Genomic DNA, 20492 nt, shown 5'->3' with positions numbered 1-20492 from the left:
TATTTATTGCTTAGGCCAGACAATGAACAATAACAGTCTGGACACATAACTCAGAGCACATCTAATAGACCTTATCCTCTTATTACTACAGAGCATAAAAAAGAATACGGGAAGAATCTCACTGAGCATTGTAATCTTTTTTTTTTTTTTTTTGTCGGTAATGGGGCTTGAATTCTGGGCTTGGGCGCTGTCCTTCAGCTCTTCAGCTCAAGGCTAGCACTCTACCACTTGAGCTACAGTGCCACTTATGGTTTTCTGGTTGTTTATTGGAGATAATAGTCTTAGGGACTTTCTTGCCCAGGCTGTCTTTGAATTGTGATCCTCAGACATTAGCCTTCTGAGTAGCTAGGATTACAGGTATGAGCCACCAGTGCCTGGCTAGCATTGTCATCTTTGAAAAACTGAGTGAGCTTACCTCTTTATAAGATGTTATGGCTCACACAATTAAGGATTTCCATGACCATACAGTAAAGACTCCTAAGTGTCTCTGACACAAAACTAATGTTCTTTTTTTTCTTTTAAGTGGGATCAGGGCTACTGGACAATAGCTAGGCTCTCCTGGGTTGAAACTTTCATTCAGAAGTGTTCTTCTGACAAGACTATGACTTGGTCATGATAGAGAGACATTTTCTGTCCACCATTCACAGTTGGATATTCACAAGGAGCCATAGTAGAGGCCTTGACCCATTAGGAGCTGAGAGAGACACAGCCCAAGGAGTGGGAAGAACTAGCCCATACTGCTGTTAAGTAGCTGGAATGAATAATCAACTTTCTCCATTTCTGTTCAAATAAATAAGAAGAGGCATAGAAAAAGTTACCTACCACTTGAACCATACTCATAGGTAGCTATTATCAACATTAGTTTCCATATTAGGAATGAAAGTGTATGTCACCAGAAAGCCAGGTGCAGAGACTCATACTTCTAGTCGTAGCCATAAGGGAGATGAAGATCAGGAGGTCAGTCCACTATTAAAAAAATAATAAGCTGAGCACCAGTAGTTCAAAGCCAGCCTGGGCAGAAAAGTCTGTGAGACTCTTATCTCCAATTAACCCTCAGAAAACTAAGTGGTGCTGTGGCTCGAAGTAGTGGAGTGCTGGTCTTGAACAATACAGCTCAGGGACAGCACCCAGGTCCTGAATTCAAGCCCATGACCAATTCCAAAAGATAAAAAATGCCTATCTTCTGTATAGGGATTTATTTCAAGTTCATAGCTCCTGCTGTGACCTATTTGAAGGAGACTATAAAGGAGTATACAGTAGTAAGATATTCTGAAAGTTGGATAATTGAAGTTCAAAGCCAGTTGGGGCAGAAGAACCTAAGACTCTAAGCAAAAAATGGTGCCAGAAGTATGCAGCAGCAAGATAAAGTTGAGTTCCAGTAAATGGGGATGGAGGAGGAAAGAAACTTTGAGATTAGCACTAGGCTTGGATGTGGCCAGCTGTTTATATAGTTACTAATAGAGTTCTTATACTAAAACTAGAAACTCTGAGGACTTTTTTTTTTTGGTGGGTTGTGAGGCTTGAACTCTGAGCCTGGGCACTGTCCCTCAGCTCTTCAGCTCAAGGACAGCACTCTACCACTTGAGCACCACTTCCGGCTTTTTCTGCTCATGTGGGGCTGAGGAATCGAACATAGGGCTTCATGCATGCAAGGCAAGCACTCAACCACTGAGCCACCTTCCTAGCCTTCTGAGCACTTACTTGTACTTGGCTATGAATAGCAAAAACCAATGATATTTTGCAGTTAGAAGTATTCCTAATTTATGTATTACTGAGAAATGAGCTCTACTAAAGAGCTATAATAACAAAAACAGCACAAAATAGACCTGAAGAACAACAAAACAAATTAGAAGACCCAGAAATAAAACCATATATTTATAGTCGTCTGATATTTGATGATAAGGGAGTAGAAGATATATAGTGAAACAAAGATAGCCTCTTCAATAATTGGTGTTGGAAAAACTGGACATTCATATGCAGAAAACTGAATGTGGATTTGTGTTTGTCATCATGCACTAACATCAACTCAATGTGGACTGAAGATCTCAATGTCAGGAGGCAGTAGGGGAAACACTAGAACTATAGGCATAGACAAAAGCTTTGAAGAATCCCAGGGGCCTAGCAGATAGGAGAAACTTGACAAATAGGATTACATCAAAATAAAAAGTTTCTGTATAGTAAAGGACATAGTTACTAAACTAGAAAGAGAGCCAACAGACTGGGAGATCTTTACCAGCAGTACATCTGAGAAAGGCCTAGTATGTATATTTTGGAATATACAAGGAGCCCAATAAAGATCACTTCCAAAGCTAATAAACCAATCAAATGGGCAGAGGCGCTAAAGAGAGACTTCTCAGAAGAAGAGGTTAGAATGGTAAAGAAGAAACACATGAGGAAGTGTTCACCATCCCTGGCTATAAAGGAAATACAAAAAAATAACTGAGATTCCATCTCACTCCAGTTAAATTGGCCAACATCATGAATTCAAACAACAAGTGTTGGCAGGGATGTGGGGAAAAAGGAACCTTACAATGTTGGTGAGAATGTAAACTAATACCATCACTCTGGAAGTTCCTCAAAAAATGAATGTAAGATCTTTCCTATACCCAGCCATACCACTCCTGGGCATCTACTCAGAACATCACAGGACAAGATACCATCAAGACACTTGCGCATCAAGACACTGCACTATTAACAACAGTCAAGTTATAGAAACAGACTAGATGCCCTACAATAGATGAATGGATCCAAAAAATGTGGTACCTATACACAATGGGAGGGCCATTAGAAAGAATAATATGCCATTTGCAGAGAAATGGATGGATCTAGAATAAATCATGTTAAGTGAGGTAAGCCAAGTTCAGAGAGACAAACATACATGTTTTCTCTCATATGTGGCAGCTACATCTAAGATAATAACCCCCATGATAAATTATACAGGAGTCTTGGCATCCATACACAGTTGAGACTAAAGGAGGATATTCTTAGGGTGCGGACACAAAAGCACAATGCCTGTATGCCTCTGATCATATAAAATAGTTTTCATCAAAATGAACTCCAAGAAATGGGGAAAAAAATGATGCTAAAAAAATGCTATAAAAGTCAGTTTCTCTTCCTTCTAATGTACCCAAGAGGCCCAGAGTCACATTCTACAAACTCAAAGCACTCTGAGCAAAAGGAGAAGCTTTCTGTCATCATACCATAGGTCTGTGCATCAAATGTGTTGCTGCCTTGTTTAATGTGCTCAAATGCATCTGCATCTTCCACTTGGGCCTCAGGCTCAGCTGACTTCTGTTCACACTGACTCTCCGTGTCCATAGTCCTCAATCTCTTATGTACATGTTCATTGTGATCACCCATGGAGCGTTCATTGTCAGCCTGTCCGGGTTTCCTTTTAAAACTCTGCAAAATAATAGGAGATTCATAAGAACTGTGTCTGTAATAACAAGACTCAAAATCACCATTATATTCACCAACAGGTAGGGATAGCCATGTAAAATAAAATTCAAAGGCTGGCCACTGGTGGCTCAAACCTGTAATCCTGGCTACTCAGGAGGCTGAGATCTGTGGATTGTGGTTTAAAGCCAGCCTGGGCAGGAAAGTCTGTGAGACTCTTATCTCTGATTAACCACCAAAACACTAGAAGTGGAGCTATGGCTCAAAGTGTTAGAGTGCTAGTGCTAGTCTTGAGTCAAAGAGCTCAGGGACAGTGTGCAGGCCCAAGTTCTAGTTCCATAATGACAGAAGAATAAAGTTCAATGTGATTATTTAAAAAATGGGGCTTCATGGGCTAGGAATGTGGCTTAATAGTAGAGTGCTTGCCTAGCATGCATGAAGTCCTGGATTCCTCAGTACCATATAAACAGAAAAAGCCAGAAGTGATGCTGTGGCTCAAGTGGTAGAATGCTGGCCTTGAGCAAAAGAAGCTTAGGAATAGTGCCCAGGCCCTGAGTTCAAGCCCCACGCCTGTCAAAAACAACAAAAACCAAAACCAAAAATAAAAAACAGAGCTTCTATACATACTTGTGTAAAATAGTTGATATCTAAAACAGTGCCAAATATGTTAAATATAAATATGCTACCCTGATAAAACTGGAAAGGGTCCTGTCAGTAGATTGGGAACAGTGCAGCAGGTAGGCATATGGGGGAAAAGCACATGGCTATGGACGGAGACAAGAGTAACACTGGAGGGTGCTGCTGGATAGCAGCACATAGGACCTAGTTGTTAGCTTCCATAGCAGGAATTGACATAGGAAAGAAACCCCAGGGTTTTCCCAGTACAGACTCTACAGTTTTGATCTGCTCACCAAGGCTGCCACTTATGCCCGGGGAAACAGCCAAAGCTAGATATGTGACCTTTTTTTTTGTTTTTGTTTTTTGGTAATGTTCCTGGGGCTTGAACTCAGGGCCTGGGTGCTACTGACCTTGAGCTTTTGTGCTCAAGGCTAGTGCTATACCAGCGGAACCACAACTTTACTTGGGGCTTTTTGGTGGTTAAATGGGGATAAGAGTCTCATGGACTTTCCTGCCCATCCTCAGATCTTAGCTTACCAAGTAGCTAGGATTAAAGGTATAAGCTACAGTTGCCCAGGTGTTCTGCTTTCTTTAATCACAAACAAACCTTTCATAAATCTTATGACACTTTTTACAGATAGAAACCTGTGTATTTTTCTTGGTGTGTCTCTGGGAGGCCAAACGGGCAAAGAAATTAGATTCGTGGCCTTCTGCTTGGTTAGCATCCGCAGTTCCAGTCCCATGTTCCTAAGAAGAGACATAAGAAGAATAAGATAGATGAAACTATTACAAGCACTGGTGATTGTCCTGTATTATTAAATACGTCCTCTATCAAGCTCTGCTTGTTCTAAAACTTACTGGCCAGTGTGCAGAAACAGGAACATGAAGAGCTAGAAGGTACCTACCTTTGCAAGGTAGTTGTGGACCTAATTTTCTTACTGTAAAAGCAGGACAGACCTCTATTAGGCTCTTTCCTCAACCAGCATTTCACTGTTGAGGTTGTCACTTAACTCATCAAGGCTTTCCTCAAATATAATATACAGAAAATAGTACTTTATCATCTATTTCTATAGAGCTATTAAAAGGACTTGCTGGAATATTGAAAATGTTTAGCACTTAATGGATCCTCTATGAATGATGGTGGTAGGATACAAGAAACACAAACAAACTCAAAGAGGCTGAGGAACACGTCATCTGGTGTTCGATGCTCTCTCTACAGCAGTGACAATGTCTTGAATTGTAGTCATAGCTGAAATCATCACCACCAGGTAAAGGAATGACAATGTTATTTTTAAATGAACATGTATAGAACGTAGTAGAGTAAGGACAAGTAAGATGCTAATAGAGATATACTGTTGCATGAAGTCTAAATTCATCCTTTCCTTCCTTGGAAGCTTTTTGAAAAATAATCTGATTCTCCCATCAAGTATGACCATTTTAGTAACTTTTTCTTGTAAAGCATATAATTTAAATGCAATCTACAGACAACAGTCTGAGAGGCATATAAAAATAGGCATACATTTTCTCCAAGAATGGTTAATAATGTCAACAACAAAAAACAGTAACAAAACCCACATATATACCAACTACTGCTAGAGAATGCCTTCAGACAAGGAGAGCAGCTGGCCAAGCAGCAAGGATCCATCACCTCTTTCCCTTGTTCCTTCTCAGGTGCAGCCCCTGCTAGCTCCACAGCCTGTGTACTCTGCACATTCTCCACACCAGTCTGCCCGCAGGAGGCATGTTCCTTCCTTTCTGTGGTCTCTGGCATCTGCTCCTCTGTATCAGACTTTTCCCCTTCTTCCTGCTCCTGTACAAAAACCAAACAGCATTAAATGCTTTAGGGATGGACTCACAAAGCATGGACTGCTTAGAAAAGGTTTTCAAACAGACAAGTAAAACCCCTACTTATGGAGAAATGTTCTCTGGTTTTACTAAATAAAGCGTTTCTTTGTTATTGTTACCCCAGACCAAAAAAAGCCAGACATCACAGTACCTGGGGTTGGAGACCTTGGTCAACAGTGCTACTATCATTTTCTCCACCTTCCTCAGTGGCTTCTTTGTCTTCTTCCTCCAAAGATGGTTGCTGCTGCTCTGAGTTTTCTTCACCAGCATCTTGGTCTTCAGCCCCTGTGTCCATCTCTTCCTCCTCTTTGACCTGGTCATTTTCAGCGGGGCCTTCCTCAGACTCTTGTGGACCTTCACCTTCATTCTGCTCAGCCTCAGTCACTTCTTTCATTTCCTCAGCTTCATGGCTTGTTTCTTCGGTATCCACTGCTTTTTCTTTGATCTCCAAAGGGTTCTCTTCTGGGTAGGTAAAACAAAAAGATGGCACTCAGAACTTGAAACATGCTGTTAGCTAGGTGTGGTAGTTGGCTTAAAAAAAAAAAAAAAGAGTTGGCTTTTTTCCCCAGCTTGGGGAAAAAAGTTCAAAAGACCCCTTCAACCAATAACTGGGTGCAGTGGCATGCAGCTCTATAGGAAGCTAAGACCAAGAGCATAGTGCTTTCAGACTAGCCAGACATAAAGTTTGAAAGACTACATCTCAATGGAAGAAAATAGGCATGGTGGTGTGCATCTGTCATCCCACCTATGGTGGGAAGTGTAAAATGGATGAGGATGATGGTAGAGGTGTGTTCCTAGGCAGAAAGTGAGACCTTATCTCAAAATATCTAGTCCAAAAAGGGGCTGGAGGAGTGGTTACGCAGTAGCATTTAAAGAGGCCTTAATACGTTCAAACCTCAGTCCAACCACTCCCTCCCTAAAAAACCAACAAAAATAAACCAATAGAAGACACCCAGAAAGTATTTTAATTTTATTCTCTAATCTACAGATTGGCAAAGTAGATCCCAGTGGACAAATCTAGCCTTCCTCTCCTTTCTACAATTAGTTTGAAAGCTTATAGCCACATATATTCTATGTTTCCTCACACAATGTACACAGAATATGACTGCTTTTACACTGTAACAGCACTCGGGAGATTTTCATCTTAATTTTATGCTTACTTAGTTTTTCTTGTCAGGATTGAAGGCAAATTTCAAAATTAGATTTTACAATTTGCTACTTTTGTCTCCATGTCTCTCAAATGTACATACATATTAAAAGTAGCTTTTTGCTGGGTGCTGATGGCTCATGCCTGTAATCTTAGCTACTCAGGAGGCTGAGACCTGAGGTTTTTGGTTCAAAGCCAGTCAGCTTAGGAAAGTCCATGAGGATCGGATCTTATCTCCAATTAACCATCAGAAAACAAGTGGTGCTGTGCTTAAAGTGGCAGAGTGTTAGCTTTCAGCAGAAGAGCTCAGGGATAGTGTCCAGGTCTCGAGTTCAAGTTCTATGACCGACAAAAATAAGTAATACAGCCGGGCGCTGGTGGCTCACGCCTGTAATCCTAGCTACTCAGGAGGCTGAGATCTGAGGATCGCGGTTCAAAGCCAGCCCGGGCAGAAGAGACCGTGAAACTCCTATCTCCAATAAATCACCAGAAAATCGGAAGTGACGCTGTAGCTCAAGTGGTAGAGGGCTCGCTTTGAGCTGAAGAGCTGAGGGACAGCGCCCAGGCCCAGAGTTCAAGCCCCATGACTGACAAAAAAAAAAAAAAAAGTAATACATACATAAAGGCAGCTTTTCTAAGTGCACAAGTCATCAGAATGAGGCGAACATATATTTTTCTGTTTCATTGGCCAGTGTGACTGGGACCCTCCACTGTGTGTCCTATGCATGTGATTTTCTTGTGGCTATTTAATCTCCTATTCCATTTCATACTTCAAAATAATCACACAACACCAAATAACTGAAGGCATCATTTCCTGAAAAAAGCTATAACTGGGCTGGTAAGGCTTCAGTTTATCAACACTGTATTACAAGATGGTCATGGCTTTGGAGAGATAGCTGTTTGCACTGAGGCAACATTAGCTTATAGCAATACAATGACAGGATGAGAAGTGACAACTTCAGAGATTTATTGGCTATGAGCTGTTCATCTACTCAGATGAGAAACACTTTGAGGGAAAAGAAAACCATTTTCTCAAACTGGTATTAAGTTAACCCAACAGTACTTATGACTCGGCCATGATACTAAGCTGCTCTCTGGGGGAAAAAAAATCAATTACTGTTCATTGACAATTGACTTCCAATTGGATTCCTTGGGCTTCTCAAAGATGTACCTTCTCCTTCCTCATTGTCTGTATCCTCGCCACCATCTTTGTCTTCACTGTCAAGGTTCAAGTCGTCCGGTAGGTTCAAGGGCTCAGGTTCTGGTAACTTCTCCTGATTGCCATGGTAAGGGTCCACCTCATTCTCATCATATTCTCTCTGAGACAGTAAGAGAGTAGGGAGAAAAAGAACTTATTAGTGTAAAGGATAGAGGTATGTCTCAAGTGGTAAGAGTGTCTTAACAAGCATGAAACTTGTTTGTGTGTGTGTGTGAGAGAGGGAGAGAGAGAGAGAAAGAGAGAGAGAGAGAGAGAGAGAGACAGACAGACAGACAGCTCTCATTATGAAGCTCAGGCCGGCTCTAAACTTGTAATTTTCTTGGAAGGCCTTAAGCCTTAAGTCTGAGGATCACAGGCATGGGCAACAATGACAGATTCTATTATACATTCTTTTATGAAGTCAAGGGAGAGTGATCAATAATTAGGAAAAAAGAATTCATAAGGCATTCCAAGGATTTTGAAGTACAGAGTTCTTGGTCTCAAGGCTGAGCAAAGCAGTTTCCAATCCTCATTACCTCATCTATTTGTTCATTAATTTTGTCCTGGTCTTGTGCATCACCATCAGATTCTGCTTCTTCTTCTTCTTCTTTTTTATCTTGGTGGTGCTTATCTTTGTTCAAATTCCTAGCATCTAAGTTGTCATCTTTAGCAACAAGTTCAGAACCTTCCTAAATGTCAAAAAGAGAAACACAAAATTGTCATTTTCTTTCTCATCAACTGTTCTTTAAGGGTTAACCTTCCCAATGTAGTCCTCGGATGTCTCCAGCCAACAGGGCATAGACCTGACCTGAAGACACCAAGTCCAGAGTGGTCCAGGTCAGTCCAAATAGCAGCAAGAATAGTACCTATGGATCTAATTAGATGCACAGATCCCTGCAACTAATGTGACACACTCAGCCCTGTAAATTTAGACCTGGAGAAATTCAGCAGCTAACGCACAGAAGAATAAGGTTTGTGCTTCTGCAGTGAAGTCTTAGGTCAGCATGCTCTTTCCTCTCTGAATGTAATCAATGAGATGAGAGAAAAAAACAGAAAAAGAGATGGAAAAAATAAGAAAAACAAAGAAAAGGAAGAATGGCAAATGACAGATGGTGGTGGAAAGACCATCTGTTCTAGAATTGGCCTAGGGACTTTGGGATGGGGGAGTCTTATTTACCTCATCCATTCCTGGTCCTGTTTCTTCAGTTTTACTGTCTTCTTCCTCCTCTTCCTCCTCCTCATCGTCATCACCCCAAAGCCTCTCATCTAGTTTGTCAGCTTCCTCACCATTGAGATCACCCATCTGTTTATCCAGGTCTCCACCCTCACTATCTGATTTCTGATCATCTTCTTCTGAAACAGAAGGCACTGAGCTTAGTTAGGCAGATCTCCACACTGTTCTAGTCCAGTGTGTAAGAGAGGTTTAGACCCACTTCTTGGCAAGGGTCTTGTGTGTGATTTAAAGCCTGTTTTAGTAGAACTCTATGGGCAGATGCAAACAGTTTTGCAAAATGTTAGAAATGAAGCATGTACTATACGAGTAAATAGTAAGAAATGTGGAAGAATTGCTGTCCGGAGAGCTTATTCAGCTGCTGAGGGAATATTCTTTTTTTTTTTGTCGGTTGTGGGGCTTGAACTCTGGGCCTGGGCGCTGTCCCTCAGCTCTTCAGCTCAAGGCAAGCGCTCTACCACTTGAGCTACCACTTCCGGTGGCACTTCTGGTGGTTTATTGGAGATAGGAGTCTCACAGTCTCTCCTGCCCGGGCTGGCTTTGAACCGCGATCCTCAGATCTCAGCCTCCTGAGTAGCTAGGATTACAGGCGTGAGCCACCAGCGCCCGGCTTGAGGGAATATTCTTTATGGAACTCAGCAACCTCACTAGACTTTACTTTCAATTAATATGTAAGAAACAATAGATCTGATTAGTTGATTACCAGGTATCCTCCCATTTCCAACGAACTACACTTATCTAATATCTACAATCAGGTCTACATCAATTATTCAGATATTGCTTGTTTTTATCTTTGCTCAACATTTCCTTTATCCAGTTATATCTTTGTGCTTATCCTCTATTTTAAGGTCAGCAATCATATAAGATCTTTCTTTAAGTAAGACAATATATGTCAAGTTAAGCTTTAGATAGGCATTTAGGTCAATGAACCGTGCTACAAAATATGACAGATGAAGATGAGGCAAGAAAGCATATTCTCAAAAAAATTTTAAGGAGAATGCCCATAAAGTGTTAAATAATAATAAAAAAGATTAGAGAACTGTACATTGTCTCTGTATATGTCGACATGCAATAAATGGAAATACATCAAAATTTATTAAGTGGCTTGGGGGATGGGCCTAAGAGTTATTGCTTTCTTACATTTTTTTCCTCACATAAACATATGCTTTTGGGCTCGGAAGGTGGCTCAGTGGTAGAGTGCTTGCCTTGCATGCATGAGGCCCTGAGTTCGATTCCTCAGCACCACTTAAGCAGAAAAAGCCAGAAGTGGTGCTGTGGCTCACATGGTAGAGTGCTAGCCTTGAGCTGAAGAGCTGAGGGACAGTGCCCAGGCCCAGAGTTCAGGTCCCACTGACAAAAAAAAAAAAAAAAAAAAAAAAATTGCAACTAGGAAAAAAAGTAATTAAAACTAAAAAGAAACCCCAAACTACCAAGAAAATGTGTTTCCAGTTTAGAGCCAAGCTCTGTTGAAGACCATCTCTTGCTAGGCACTGGTAACTTACATTGTAATCCTAGGTACTCAGGAGGCTGAGATCTGAAGATCATGGTTCAAAGCCAGCTCGGACAGAAAAATCTGTGACTCTTACCTCCAGAAAACCAGAAGTGAGGTTGTGGCTCAAAGTGGTAGAGCCCTAGCCATGAGCAAAAAAGCTCAGGGACAGTACCCAGACCCTGAATTCAAGTCCTACCCAAACTGGGAGAAAAAAAAGTTCATCTCTGTTTCAGACTTCCAGTGTCTTGGCTCACTCAAAAAAGCATCTCTAGAACAGACTCTTAACACCTGCCTTACAGGAGTAGGTGGGCCACACAGCTAGTTATGTAGAATAACCAACTTGTTGCAAAGGTTATAATAGGCTTCTTACTCAGAACCTGTTATTTCTTGGATTCAGAAAAAAAACAAGGGCTGCAGTGGTAGAGTGCTTGCCTTGCATGCATGAGGCCCTGGGTTCGATTCCTCAGCACCACATAAGCAAAAAGAAAAAAGCTGAAAGTGGCGCTGTGGCTCAAGTGGTAGAGTGCTAGCTGAAGAGCTGGGGGACAGCACCCAGCCCCCACAACCGATAAAAAAAAAATCACCTCCTGATGTTACATTACTTATCTGTCCCTTGTCTGTTGTTATTTCTCCTTCTGTGGTGGTAAGGGCTGGAGTGACAGAGAAGGACAGACAGCATCATGCAGTATGGCTACTCTAGCACCCAGGTCCAGAGTTCAGGCCCCATGACTGGACCCAAAAAAGAAAAAAAAGAAAGAAAAAATATCTCCTTTTGAGAAACAAGAATGAAATGATGGATAATCTCAAACCTTGTTCTTCCAGCTCTCCATCATGCATTTGACCATCAAAGTCTTCTGACATCTCAATGGCATTATCTTCTCCCTTAATATCAGACTTTGAATAAGAATCTTCTTTTTCCTTTTCTTTACCCTTCTGAAATGTATCCTCTACCTGTATCAAGAGTATTATAGGAAGTAAATAAATATAGTAGCCTTAATAATGTTATTTTAATTCTAATATATAAATGCCAAGATAAATGATGCCAAAGTATTTCTAGGGAGAGGAAAATGGATAGAGGTAGTCATGTGCAAAATTTTTTGTCAAAAGTTTTATATTTTTTTTTCTTTATTGCTTTTTTATCTTGGAGTATAGAATTCAGTTTAGGTTTTCTTCACAGGAATTGTAAAAAATGATTTAAAAAATTTATTTCTTTGGACAGTATTGAGTTTTGAACTTGGGAAATTGCTAGTTTTCCTTCCTTTTTTTTTTTTTTTGGCCAGTTCTGGGGCTTGAACTCAGGGCCTGGGCACTCTCCCTGAGTTTTTGCTCAAGGCTAGCACTCTACCACTTGAGCCACAACACTACTTCCAGCTTTTTCTGTTTATGTGGTACTGAGGAATTGAACCCAGGGCTTCATTCATGCTAGACAAGCACTCTACTACTAAGCCATATTCCTAAGCCTCCTTTTAGTTATTATTTGGTAGGCTCTTGCAGCAGTTTTGCTCTGGGCCAGCCTCAAACCACAATTCTCCAGTTGGGGTGAAAACATATGCCATCACACCTGACACCTTTTTGAATTGTGAGCTTCCTGATTTCTGCCTGAGTAACTAGGATAATAGGCATAGGCGACTATGTAGTAATAACTAACTAACTAAATAAACATATATATATATATATACACACACACACACACACATGCTTACATATATTCCAATTTTAGAGCTATTTAAAAAGCATGTATTTTTGCAAGAGTAGAAAAATAAATTTTCTCTCTTCCTCCCCTCTTGTACTGGTGTCTAAAACTCAGGATTTTGTTTTTTGTAGGCAAGTACTCTATCACTTTAGCACACCCCTAGTCCCTTTAGCTTTACCCTTTCCCCCCGACAAACAGGGTTTTATCTTTATATTTGGGTTGTCCTGGACCTCAATCTCCTGTATATGCTGCCTGCATAGCTGAAGTTGGTACATGTGAATCTCCTTTTGTTAGTAGAAATGGGGTCTCACAAACAGTTTCCCCAGATTTCTTCTTTTTTTTTATTGCCAGTCATGGGCCTTGAACTCTGGGCCTGGGTGCTGTCCCTCAGCTCTTCAGCTCAAGGCTAGCACTCTACCACTTGAGCCACAGCACCACTTCTGGCTTTTTTCTGCTTATGTGGTGCTGAGAAATCGAACCCAGGGCCTCATGCGTGCAAGGCAAGCACTCTACCACTGAGCCACCTTCCCAGCCCTCCCCAGATTTCTTTAAAAAAAAATACAATACTGATCTCCACTTCCCAAGTAGCTAGGATTACAGGGATGAGCCACCATGCCTGGCTCATCTTGCAGCTTTTGTCAGTTAAGTATATACTAACACATACTAAAGTGATCCTGTGCTTTATAAACTATTATTTATTCAAACATCTTTTCACTTAAAAAATATCTTGGGTATATTTCCATGCTGTCACAAACAAATTAATCTCATTCTGTTCAATTTTAGTCCTGCCTTGCAAAGATGGTACCATCATAATTTACATAATTCCCTTCTCATGAATCTGTTCCTCTCCCATTCTCACCTTTATAAAGAATACCATAATGAACATCCTTGTACAAGTACAAATATAGTACCCTCACATACCTATTTGTCTTTAACTCTTACTAGAATTTTGTAAGAAAAGATAGAATTTGTCAGATTATCTGGTAGCTTTTTATCTCATTTAATGTTTGCTTAGATCATATTTTCATTAGATACGCATTTCTATTGTTTCTACTTCAAATTCTTTTCACTTAGTGTATGCTAATTCAATCTGAGAAATACAGAAAAAAAAAAATCAAACTCAGCTACACTCACATAAACGCAGCTAAGGAATTAGTTTGGTTTGCTATTTTATTTATTTTGTTGATCACAGGGCTTGAACTCAGGGCCTGAGTGCTGTCCCTGAGCTTTTTGCTTAAGGCTAGGGTTCTACCACTTTTCAGCTACAGCTCTACTTCCAGTTTTTTGAGTGGTTAATTGGAGATAGGAGTTTCATTGTGACTTTTCTGCCTGGGCTGGCTTCAAACTGTGATCCTCAGATCTCAGCCTCCTGAATACCTAGGTTTACAGGCATGAGCCACCAGCACACAGCTTGCCTGTAATCTGACATTAAATATAAATTCATGACCTGATGTAGAAATAGTGATAAAAAATTATCTTTTATTTCCAAGCCACAATTAGTTAATCTAACTAATGAATAACAGTATATTTAGACACATACATCATCCGAAATAAGATAGACATTTAAGAAAGCATTCTAACAGGAATCAAAGCCCATGGCATTTTACAAGTATTCGTAACACTAATCCAAAAAAAGATGTTTGTAGATGTAGGAATTTCAACACATCCTAAATTTTATGAATAGCAAACTTGATATTATTTAATTATTACTTATAATAGCCAATCTTTTTATCCTTGAATGTACTACTAATTATATTATCCCATGTAAAAATCACCAGCAAATACCTCTCCTTTTATTAACAAATTGGAAAACTCATTTCCTCCCAAATTCTAATTGATGGTTGAGTTGCAAAGGTCCTTCCTGTGGCTTTTAGGATTTAAAAATCACTAGCCTAGTAAAAGCGACTGGGTATAACTTAGTGAAAAGGAGTCATTGCCCTTCATTTCTATATACCTATTTTATGCAAGTGAAAACATACCTGTTCTTCATTTTCTATTTTATCACTCACATCCTTCATGCCCTCGCCTTCTCCAATTCCACCTCCTTCATAGTCATGGAACTCTGTGGCTCCCTCTCCTGCTGAGTTTTCCATAAGTTCTTTGGGCAAGCAAAATCCCTTGGGGAAAAAAACATGGAACAAATAGTTAAAACACAAAAGCAATTAAAAAGGCATTTCTAGTTATGCCATGTAGTGAAGGTGAGTCTGGGGAGGAATCAAAGAAATGTTCTTTTTCAAGCGCAGTGTGCTAGAGTACAGAAGAGCTTGGTGCTAAAAGTTATTCAGTTTCACAGATAACACCAGATTTAATACAGAAAAATTTAACTTTGTAGAGGCCTCTAGTTAGAGGAACAAGTGAGCTAGGACAGAACATGTCTAGAGAGGAAACAGCAATATTCATGATAGTTAACAAAACTATTTTCATGTCAGAAAATAGTTGAAGCCAGCCTAGCAGAAAAGTCTGTGAGACTCTCATCTCTAATTAGCAGCAAAAAGTCAGAAATGGAGTTGTGGCTCAAATGGTTAGAGGACCAGCCTTGAGCAAAAATTTGAATCAAAATCACGAGGTACAAAGAAGCCACATACAGGCATCAAAAACAAAAACAAAAAGAGGTCTTGATTAAAAAAAAAAAGGTAACTCTAAGAAAACACAAGCTATTAGGACATCTGTCAATCTCAGCACAAAAATGTACTTTAAAAATAAGCTGTCAGCTGGGAATGTAGCTTAGTGGTAGGGTGCTTGCCTAGCATGCATGAAGCCCTGGGTTCGATTCCTCAGTACCACATAAACAGAAAAAGCAGGAAGTGGCACTGTGGCTCAAGTGCTAGAGTGCTAGCCTTGAGAAAACAAACTGAGGGATGGTGCATAGGCCCTGAGTTCAAGTCCCAGGACTGGCAAAACAAACAAAGAAACAAACATGAGATTCTTATCTGCAATTAACCAGCAAAAAAGTACAAGTGGTATTGTAGTTTAAGTGCTACAGTGCTAGCCTTAAGCAAAAGAGTTCAGGGACAGTGCTCAGGTCCTGAGTTCAAGTCCCAGAAATAGCACACAGACTCAAAACCAATATTACATGGAAACATAAATCTATTATTAAGTACTGTGTCTAACCTACTTTGAAGTTTCTTCAGCATTACTGACAAGTGCTACAAATATAATTGGATATTATAATTGGAAATACCTTTTGATTAACTTATATCATTTTCCCCTATTTTAAAAGATACTCTTAAGTATAAGCACATGACTCAGAGGAGTTTCAGATATCTTTCTTAAGGTACAAAATTGCCTTTCTCATGGTACAGGAGTACATTTTTCAAGGTATAATAACTGCAACTGGCGGGCTAGGAAGGTGGCTCAGTGGTAGAGTGCTTGCCTTGCATACCTGGGGCTCTGGGTTCGATTCCTCAGCACCACATAAGCAAAAAGAAAAAGGCCAGAAGTGGCTCTGTGGCTCAAGTGGTAGAGTGGTGGCCTTGAGCTGAAGAGCTGAGGGACAGCGCCCAGGCCCAGAGTTCAACCGGGCACCAAAAAAAAAAAAAAAAAAAAAAAAAAAAAGATACATATATATCCTCTAGTTTAATTCCAGAATTTCAGAGTAGAAGTGGAGACTGAACCTATAAACTTGAATCTAGCACTTGTTTAGGAAAGAATGCTTTCAGTTGGTTTTGAGGTGGGTCTTTTTTTTGGGGGGTGGGGGGGATGGAAGGGTCCAGTTGTGGGGCCTGACTGGACCTGGGTGCTATCCCTCAGCTCTTTAGCTCAAGGCTAGCGTTCTACCAATTGAGCCATAGCGCCACTTCCGGCTTTCTTCTTTTTGCTTATGTGGTGCTGAGGAATCGAACCCAGGGTCTCATGCATGCAAGGCAAGTGCTCTACCACTGAGCCACCTTCCCAGCCCCGTGAGGTGGGTCTTAATAACTTTGCTCATCTGGAACTCACATCTTCTTGTCTCTACCTCCAAAAAAGGTGAGATTGAGGAATACACCATCATGCCTGGCTTAAAGAAAACTTGAGTGTTTAATAGAAGTTTAGACTACAACTTCAGTTTATCAGATCTCAAATGACAAGTTTACAAATGAGGAAGCTGAGGGAGGCTTGGAGAAGGTAAGTGATGAACTCAAGAGTCCAGACACTGGATACTCCATGACGGATCTTCCGCTTAGGCTGCCTCTCAGCAGTACAGTCTTGGTGCTTTTAACAGTGCTGAATACATGCATGAATGAAAAACAACTCCCTTATTAATAATATCACAAGTTGCCTTATTGTTTTGTCCTAAATTTAAGTCATTTTAAGAAAACAGGCTTAAGGATTAATTCTTAAGTCTAATGAAAGAATTACCTGAAGTCTTCAAATTGGGGAGTAAGAGGAAAGGCTATATTAATAAAGAGTAGACCCTTCAGATAGCTGTGGAGATAAGGGAATTAAACAATAAAGGGTTTTATATCTTAATGGAAACAGGCTTATATAGCAAATAGTGCTAGATAAAGTCCTAAAAGCCACCGGAAGAGAAAATGGCCTCCTGCTACTTGTGATGATTCCAAATAAAAGTCCATCAAAACCACCACAAAAGGAAAAGGGTTCATCCAGTTCACCATATGAACAGTTCTTACCTTTTGGGTGATCTCTGCAAAGACCTGGGCAAGCACAGAGAGCAGCTTTGCAGTGCTTCGGTGAGTTGCCAAAGATATGGTCAGGAAGAAGAGGACAAGGTCTGAGAAGCTGCACAGCATGGGCACCAGACGCACTAGCAAGTGGCAGGACTGACTGAAGAACTGGGGGTGAAAAAAAGTCTATGTTTATTCACTCTGGTGGTGTTAGGTCTCCTTGTGGTAATCAAAGTGTCTTAAAACTAGATAGCGGCTATGCTAATACAATTTCATATTTATGTTCATGGATGACTTCTATAATAGTAAGTCTCAGGTTTTTTAACACTCCATAAACTGTCACAAAAGTGCACTTTAAAGCACATTAATTAAACATTGTCCTACAAAGTATGTTTCTTCTCTGTACTCATTATACTACAGTTCTTACTCTATCTCACTAGCAGCAGATACTGAGAATGCCTATTTGGAATGTGGAAGAATCCAAAAATAGCATATCCACATAACTGTAATACTTAATGGGCAAACATTACTTTATCAAAGGTTATTAGTGATGTTTACACTTATAGATGAAGCCAATTTTTTTTAGGGATTTGGGTACTGGGCACCTTAAGGTGAAGCCAACCCTGCCTTTACTTAGCCTACCCTGAAGGAACAAAAAGTCTGTAAATAACAGCTGATTACCATATGCTTTGATGTGGTTCCATCCTCACTGTAGGATTTCAGCCTTTCCAACAGCTCAGAGATAGCAGATATTATTTTCTGCACATGCAGAGTGCTCACATCAGCCCAGAAGTCATCCTCTAAGAGTTTTGTTAGATGTCCTGGTTGTAGTCTCTCGAAGCCTGCTCCCTCTTTCATTCACAGTCAATAATGACAAGTAAGATTCAGAAAAGAGACAAAAAACACATCTTTCATCTATATTCACACAGCCATCTATTACTACATCTACCTAGAACTATTTAGCCACACAAATCATTAAGAAAAATCAAGTAAACTGTAAAAGTAATTTTTGTCTCACTTCAGGCATACCATCATCATCTACTAGTCCTTTTTGGTCAGTGCTTTCCTCTGCTTTTTTACTTTTTCTTTCTTTTAAGTTCTGGATAGCACACAGGATTGCCCGGATAGCAGTTTCCATTTGCTCTGAAAAATCTTCAACGAAGCTTTCATCCAACATTTGGTTTCCTAGGAAGTAGTAAGGTATAAAACAAACAAAACTAATCACTTTCTCTCATACTTCTGAAAAACCATAAACAATATATATTTGTACTTAAGTTGTTACTATTTAAGACCACATCAAACTACACAGGTTAAGATAAACTTCTAAGCTACCCTGTATTATAAAGACATGGCAGAAATGAGAAAATATGACAATGTGTCTAAATACTAACTTATTCCACTTTATCAGTCCCAAACTCTGCAGCTTGAAGGAAAACAGGCAGGTTACTCTGTGCTACAAAGAATGTAACTAGCCAGATACAAGGATTTTGAAGAAATGAAAACAACAAAAAGTTGAAAGCTATGAATTCTAATCATTCTTCAAGCCTTAAAACCCCAAATAGGTTCTAGATGTGTAAGTCGTAAGTCATCTCTCTGCTGAGATTTTATTTCTTTACTAAACATTCCTTACCTCCTTGGTTGCCTGAAACAAGCAGATAGGTTTTCCAAGTGGTGAAGTCATCTATAGCTTTATTGATTTCTCCTCTAACATATTTCATGCTTTCAAATAATGCCATTTGTGGGTTTGTTTTCTCAACCTCAATCCCTGGAAGAATGAACAGGGATTCTAGGACTTGCAAATGAGATGAAACTTGGGACAGGCAATTCAGCCCTGAAGAGCAAATTTCAAAGTCTTTCCTGCAATAGAAATACCATAATGTTGAAATTATGGAGTTATACTAATATATACTCCCAATCCTCACATAACTACAATGTATACAGGGCAAAAACCCATCATATGTCAACAGTTTATAGATACATATATATAATATATATAAATATATATTACAATGTACCATGCAAGTTCATTAATGTCAGAGATCTGAATCAGAATTCTTTTCCTAATTTTATTCATGATTGTTTGCTGCTCAAGTATCCAAGCACAGAAGACAGTAAAAGACTGACATACTCACCAAGAATGAAACAGAGTCTCACAGGACTGCTGCCTAATTTTGTCAACCTCAGTTTTCACTGTTTTAATGGTTTTCAGCATCTCTGTTAACCTTGCAACGGACTGTTGCCAAAGCTGGTCGTGTTTCTGCATCCGGCAACCAGAGGGCAGCTGACTTCCAGGTACTGGGGATGGGCATCTCAGGTCAGAAAGAATTAGGTCTGGTACTGATCTGGCTAGTGGTCCCTTGTCCAGTTCTTCTCCCTCCAGAAGGGCAGAAGGCTGACCCTGCACAGGACCATCACCATGGTCTGTAGTCAGCCCTGAACTTGGACAGCACTGGAGAAACAAGGAAAGCTGCTCCAGCAGGATCTGGCTCTGCATGGCTAGGTGTTGGAGCCGTTCTGTCCACTGCTGCACACCATCCTGAGGTGGGAAGGCCACAGGATAGACCAGGGGTCCTGTCAGCCTGCTGTGAATCTCCCCCATACAGCTGAGGAGGTTCCTGTGTAGAGAAACCCATGGAGAAAACACAATGGCATCTTCAACCAAGTCATAAAGTTGTTTTTGACATATGAGTGAATGCTTATGAATAAACCTGAGCTTTCACGTGTAATTAAGAAAGGGTTAGGCTTGTATTCCAAATGGAAGATTGTTGGCCAACCATGGATTTAATCATTGGATTTAATCATTTAGACCCTCTCCATCACAATGTACAAAAATGAGAACTCTCCCACTTACAAACTAGGTACCAGATAAAACTCATGGCCTATTACCTGACCCCTTGAATCCTCTACCAACCAACACAATCACACTTTTGCAATGATTTTTAACTATTATTACTTAGAAAATACATTTTACTTTACTAAATGAACTCCATGAATAGAGCACAAAATAGGTGAAGCTAAAGTATTTGTAAATATTATTTCCCAGACGAGAACCAACTTAACAAGTAATAGTCCTTCTAACTGTCCTCTTAATTTCTACTTCCACTGAGGAACACTATGTATAGCTTAACAAACTGTCATGTGGAATTCCCAAGAGCCCAAGTAAAAGAAAATTCTAATCTGTGCCCAGATACCAGGATCCCCCAATCCCATGAATACAACCCTATTAGCTCACAAGGACTTTGGGCAAACTTGAATATTCCAGATCTAG

The 20492-nt window shown here is 40.1% G+C and overlaps 1 protein-coding gene across 2 annotated transcripts in view; it reads right to left on the bottom strand.

Moving 5' to 3' along the window:
• Mdn1 (midasin AAA ATPase 1) overlaps nt 1–20492 on the bottom strand; it is a 156163-nt gene that overhangs the window by 9689 nt on the left and 125982 nt on the right. For both annotated transcript variants that reach the window (XM_042679510.1, XM_042679511.1), the window contains exons 79-92: nt 19357–19839; nt 18855–19081; nt 18254–18409; nt 17906–18075; nt 17231–17392; nt 14600–14737; nt 11737–11878; nt 9382–9557; nt 8741–8893; nt 8178–8325; nt 6011–6321; nt 5663–5824; nt 4660–4761; nt 3201–3402 (exon numbers count right to left, since the gene is read on the bottom strand). In XM_042679510.1, coding sequence (XP_042535444.1) covers nt 3201–3402; nt 4660–4761; nt 5663–5824; nt 6011–6321; nt 8178–8325; nt 8741–8893; nt 9382–9557; nt 11737–11878; nt 14600–14737; nt 17231–17392; nt 17906–18075; nt 18254–18409; nt 18855–19081; nt 19357–19839 — 2732 coding nt within the window. The remainder of the gene's footprint in view (nt 1–3200; nt 3403–4659; nt 4762–5662; nt 5825–6010; nt 6322–8177; nt 8326–8740; nt 8894–9381; nt 9558–11736; nt 11879–14599; nt 14738–17230; nt 17393–17905; nt 18076–18253; nt 18410–18854; nt 19082–19356; nt 19840–20492) is intronic.

This window comes from Dipodomys spectabilis, unplaced genomic scaffold, assembly GCF_019054845.1.
Source record: "Dipodomys spectabilis isolate Male_0828 unplaced genomic scaffold, ASM1905484v1 ptg000053l, whole genome shotgun sequence".
NCBI lineage: Eukaryota > Metazoa > Chordata > Mammalia > Rodentia > Heteromyidae > Dipodomys > Dipodomys spectabilis.
This window is presented reverse-complemented; position numbering and strand designations above follow the sequence as displayed.